Source organism: Toxorhynchites rutilus, chromosome 1 (assembly GCF_029784135.1).
Source record: "Toxorhynchites rutilus septentrionalis strain SRP chromosome 1, ASM2978413v1, whole genome shotgun sequence".
NCBI lineage: Eukaryota > Metazoa > Arthropoda > Insecta > Diptera > Culicidae > Toxorhynchites > Toxorhynchites rutilus.
Genome location: NC_073744.1, coordinates 13,535,275 through 13,541,274, shown reverse-complemented (window position 1 = coordinate 13,541,274; position 6,000 = coordinate 13,535,275). Strand labels below are relative to the sequence as shown.

General features: G+C 45.0%; 1 protein-coding gene across 1 annotated transcript; it reads left to right on the top strand.

Annotated features, from left to right (window-relative positions):
- Positions 1-478: 478 nt before the first annotated feature.
- On the top strand, positions 479-3,649 carry LOC129762931 (exosome complex exonuclease RRP44). Its single transcript, XM_055761562.1, has 3 exons — positions 479-618; positions 683-3,523; positions 3,598-3,649. The coding sequence occupies exons 1-3, from the start codon at positions 579-581 to the stop codon at positions 3,618-3,620; spliced, it is 2,904 nt and encodes a 967-aa protein (XP_055617537.1). The 5' UTR covers positions 479-578; the 3' UTR covers positions 3,621-3,649.
- The last annotated feature ends 2,351 nt before the right edge of the window (positions 3,650-6,000 follow it).

The window sequence follows — 6,000 nt, the reverse complement described above, 5'->3', positions numbered from 1 at the left end:
TCACTATTTTTCAAAGTTTTGGCTGGCAGAATGAAACTCGCTGATGATGAGGATTGCGAGATTTGCGTAGTTCCAGAGATGTCAGAGCACGCAATAATGCACTGCCCTAAATATGATTTACTTCGATCGAATTTCCAATTTGAACAAAAATATTTGAGCCTAACTGAGCTGTATAAATCGAAAACACTTGAATTGTATCAAGAAGTTGTTGATTTTGTTAAGCAAGCCAAGTTAAACTTGTAAACAATAGTATTTGATGTGATAAACGTTTAGCCGTCACGCAAACACCGCTGGGATTAATGGTTGCTGACCATATAGTCTGTGACACTGGGCCAAAATACTGGAGCTGACAACTGTCAAATCCGATCAGAGAAAGAAAGAAGAATTGTTAACTTATTTTAGTAACCCATTTTCTGGGTGCAGTATAAACTTTTTACTCATGTTCTACCATGTTTGCAATACGTGTGCACAATGAACTTTTGGCTGTCATTCTGTTCATGACCACGCGACGGGTGTAAATATAAACAGCTATCCGTGATCGAAATCGGCGCACCGTTATCGGACAAATAACCGCCACAATGTTGACGAATCGAGTGTTTATGAAGAAAACTAGAAAAGGTAACATGATGTGATTGAATGAAACAGATTATTTACGTATTGATCATCTTAATTATTCCCACAGGCGGTATAATAAAAGTGGTCCGCGAACATTACCTCCGCGATGACATTTCCTGCGGCATCGCCTCGTGTGGATTGTGCACCGTATCGGTCGACGGGACGCGCCTCGATGCGGCTCCGGAGAGTATCAGCACCGCGTACACCTATCCTCACTATCTGATGCTCGATACGAACATCGTTCTGTACCAGATTGATTTTCTCGAGTCCGATGTGATCCGAAATGTGATCGTGTTGAGCACGGTTCTGGACGAGGTGCGCCACCGTAGTCCGGCGATTTTCAAGCGGCTGAAAAAGATTCTGGCTGATCCGGAGAAGAAATTCTTCACATTTGTGAATGAACACCACAAGGATACGTACCTTAGCAAGGATGTGGGCGAATCGGCCAACGATAGGAACGATAGAATGATTCGGAGGGCCGCCTTTTGGTACGAGAAACATATCAAGGAGGACGGAGGGAAGCTGCGGATTGTTATTCTGACGGATGACGCGGAAAATCGGAATCGGGCGCGGCAGCAGAAACTATCCGTTTCGTCGGTGGCGGATTATGTGAGTTCGTTGAGCGGTTTCCCCGAGTTGAAGGATAAAGTTTTTAACACCGAGCAATGGCAGGACGAGTCGAAGATTATCTTCAGTGCGCACTTGACGGCTTCGCAGATTCACGAGGGCATTAAGAGGGGTGAGTTGCTGCAGGGAAGTTTCTTCGCATCCAGAGATAATTATCTCGAGGGTAATGTGCGTGTCGAAAGCATTGAAGAGCCGGTTCTGATTCAGGGAAGATTGAATCTGAACAGAGCGGTTGATGGAGACGTGGTTGCGATTAAAATGCTGCCGAAAAGTGAGTGGAAATGTCCTAGCAAAGTTGTGCTGGTCGATGAACAGAATGTAGATGACGCGATGGAGACACCGGATCCGGAATTTGACGAAGAAGTTGGAGAGGATGCTACACCGACCGCAGCCGTTGTTGGAATTATCAAGCGGAAGTGGCGACAGTATTGTGGAATTTTGGCCGCGAATCCACTGACGCAGTCCACGCGACATCTGTTCATTCCATCGGATAGAAATGTGCCGAGAATTCGGATAGAAACCCGACAATCGGAACACCTTGCTACGCAAAAGATTGTCGTAGCGATTGACTATTGGCCTAGACACTCCAAGTATCCGATTGGACATTTTGTCCGCGCACTGGGTGGAATAGGAGAGAAGGACACGGAAAATGAGGTCATACTGGTGGAACACGATGTGCCGCATGGGAGCTTTTCGGCGGAAATCCAAAGCCAACTTCCGAAGCTTCCTTGGAGCGTGGATGCTGTTGAGTACAAGAAACGTGTAGATTTGCGAGACATTACGATATGTTCGGTTGATCCCCCCGGGTGCACGGATATTGACGATGCACTTCACGCAAGGACGCTTGAGAATGGAAACATAGAAGTGGGTGTGCACATTGCAGATGTCACGCACTTCATAAAACCGGGAACGGCACTTGACAAAGAGGCTGCACTCAGAGCGACTACGGTTTATCTGGTGGATAAGCGAATCGACATGGTCCCGGATGTTCTCAGTTCCAATCTGTGCTCTTTGCGAGGAGGTGAAGAACGACTTGCCTTCTCCTGCGTGTGGGAGCTGGACGACAATGCAAACATCTTGAAAACACGATTCCATAAGTCAATTATCCAATCGAAAGCTGCCCTGACATACCAAGAGGCTCAGCTCATCATTGACGATCCTTCCCAGACCAATCAAACGGCAAAGTCTCTCCGGTTGCTGAACAAATTGGCTAAACTTCTGAAGCAGCGCAGGATTGAGAACGGAGCATTGGTTCTGGCGTCTCCGGAAATAAGATTTAATATTGATAGCGAAACACATGATCCCATTGATGTTGTAGCGAAGAAAATGTTGGAGACAAATTCAATGGTGGAGGAGTTCATGTTGCTCGCTAACGTATCGGTGGCGAAAAAGATAGAGGAAGAGTTTCCCGAATGCGCCCTGCTTCGACGTCATCCCTGTCCTCCGGATGCAAATTTTGAGCCGCTGAAAAAAGCCGCTACCTATCAAGGGTTTGAAATCATCACCACCAGTGGCAAGCAATTGGCCACCAGCTTAGACTTGGCGGTCAAAACGGATAACCCTTACTTCAATACGCTGCTAAGAATTCTGACTACACGCTGTATGATGCAAGCTGTGTACTTTATCAGTGGAACGATCCAACAGCAGGAATACTTCCACTATGGTTTGGCTTCTCCAATATACACGCATTTCACCTCTCCGATCCGACGGTACGCGGATGTGATCGTGCATCGCCTGCTGGCCGCTTGCATAGGCGCAGACAGCACCTATCCGGCTCTGCTGGACAAACAAAGCAGTTCGCAGCTGTGCAACAATCTCAACTACCGGAACCGGATGGCCCAGTATGCGGGCCGAGCGTCGGTCGCACTGCACACGCATCTGTTCTTCCGCGACAAAACCGAAGATGAGGAGGGCTACGTGCTGTTCGTCAAGAAGAACGCTCTGCAGGTGATCATTCCCAAGTACGGACTGGAGGGAACCATCTACGTGTCGGGGAAAAACAACGAGACGCTCAAAGACGGACCCACCTTTGTGTACAGCGAGGAAACCCAAACCCAAACCTGTGGCGAGGTGGAGTTCCACGCGTTCGATCGGATCGTGGTGCGGTTGAGTTTGGACTCGACCAACGTCCAACATCAGCGGCTGGTGTTCGAACTGGTCAAGCCGTACATCGCAGGGTTTAGCGTTTCGGCGCTGGAGACTAACAGTGAAACGGCAACAACGAAGCGGAAGAGTGTCGGCGCCGATGGGGAGGAGAAAGCTGCCAAGAAAAATAAGAAAGGTAAGAAAAGATAATTATGATATTAAGTTCGGAGAAAACTATCTTCTTGTTTTTTTTTTCATTTAATTCAAAAGCCGCCAAAGGAAAGAAAAAGTGAATTAATGAGCAAAAAATTCCGTTTAAAAATGTTATGCTGTGTTTACAATAAGATGACATTCCGTTTTCGTTCATTCCGTTCGCTATATTTCACACTAGGGATTGTTAACCGATTTTACCGGTATTATCGGATCATTTTCCACCTCAAATGATCCCCTTTGGGCCTGATCACGAAGACCACCTCCATATAAGCTTCCACTTCACTTAATCTTTTTGGACTTTTTTCCCGTACCCACTTACACTTACAGTGTCGGACAAAACAATCGGACCACTGCTCAAGTAAAAAAAAAAAGAATGTGACAAAACTTTGAGAAAATATAATCCAATCCAGTGCATCAATCCATTTATAATATTTGTTAGTTGCAAATTGTTAAGCATACTTAGCAACAAAAAGGACGCGATAAAATTAAGGACCAGTTCCTCGTTTCGAGTGTTGTTTCGACCGATTTTTGAAAAAAAAATCATTGTTTCTCGGTGGTATATTGTGTTTTTCGGATCCTGGTAAGTATTTATCATGTAAGCAAGAGGTATGTAAGGTTTTATCTCTCAAATTCAAGTTGCAGTCAACGAAAAATGGATCGCGCGCATAATTGCACGGAAACACAGCGGGTGGTCATCCGCAAAATGTCCAAGGCAGGCAGCAGCCAATGCGAAATCGCAAAGTATTTGGGACGATCCAAAACTTTCGTGTTTAATGTCCTCCACGCCCGCAAAATAATCCGAAACGACTGGTCGCGCAAGGAAAACGACCACGAAGGACGACTCTGGCACAAAGCAAGGCTCCAAGAAAGATCCCTTCAAGGCCTCGAAAAAGATCCGAGACGAACTGAACTTGTCCGTGAGTTCCCGGGCAGTTCAGCGGCGGCTAGGCGGTAAAAGCCCATGGATGGTCCCGATGTTGACACCGAAGCATCTGAAGGCGCAGATGAAGTTCGCGAGAGACCACTTCGATTGGATCAGTCCGGAGAAGAAAAAGCTGTGGCAACATATATGTCTGACGAAAAAACTAGGGTCAATCGCCAAATAGGCTGCACTTACATGCCACAGTATACCGCAAAGCAGGTAAGCATGAAGGAGGGAACATTGTGGTGTAGGGGTGTTTCTCCTATACCAGGACCCCCTGTACTGGGTGGTTAAGATAATGGATCAGTATCTCTACTAGAGATGGGCAAACCGTTCACGAACGGTACGAAAGAACTAGTTCGCCGAAAAGAGTGAACGAACGGTCGTTCAAAGAAAGGTAATTCTCCCCACGAACTGATTGCGAGTGAACGGTTTGTGAACGAACTGGTTCCGAAAGAACGGTTTGCGAGTGAACTGTTTGAGAGCGAACTGATGAAGAGTGAACGAACTGGTTCAGAACGAACTGTTTGCGAGTGAACTGTATGGGAAAGAACTGATTGAGAGTGAACTGTTTGTGAACGAACTGTTTGAGAACGAAGTGTTTGCGAACGAACGCTGAACTGATTGGTGCTGGACGGAATGGATAAATATAACAAGAACGCTTGTGAGAAAAATAAAACGATATTGTAATTTATGAGCAAAATGCATGTAACGCAGGGTTTATTTGTTAATGTATACTCAATTTTGGGTTAAAAATTCAATTAGATTTTCGTAGTAAACAAAAAAACTATATATTTTCAAGTCCATGTATTCTTTCAATTCCGCGTAACATTCATATATTTCCTGATTATCAGAAAAAATCTGGGGGAAGCTGGACGATTCATGGATTAGGTAAACATAAAATATAGTGAGGGCAAAGTTTTTTCGTTGCTTTCAATTCATTGTTTGTGATTTGTTAGTTAGTGAAAACGCTGCTGATTTTTTCCCCTGAATGAACATTATGAAATATGATCTTACATGGAACCTGCGTGTTGTCCAAAAAGAGAATATGAAAAATTGCATATATTTTGTGCGCATCAAATTATTACATAAACTTTGGTCGACCGATAAACATATTTTCACATACAGTTTGCGACTTTTAAAGAAGAAGCAGCTTATCTTTCCTCACTGAATTTCAAAAATATAAATCCCATACGTACACTATCCAATCCAACGATATCATTTAATAGCTATCTATTGATGTTTGGTTCCAGCTAACATTCTATGTTCTTAATACCGCTGAACGAAAGAGCGAAAGAACAATTCAAAAGAACTGATTCACTTAGATGAACGGTTAATGAGTGAGCCGTTCATCGAAGTGAACTGTTTTGCCCATCTCTAATCTCTACACACCGCCAATGTGAAGGCCGTGCCAGATGATGGTGGGGGGCGTGCGTTCCGCTTAGGCACCTGTGGAAGGACACTAGCAAACTTTCATGTCCTTTGGAAGGACGGACTGGTTCCACAAGCACGTTAACAGAACCACCTCGATCACAAGT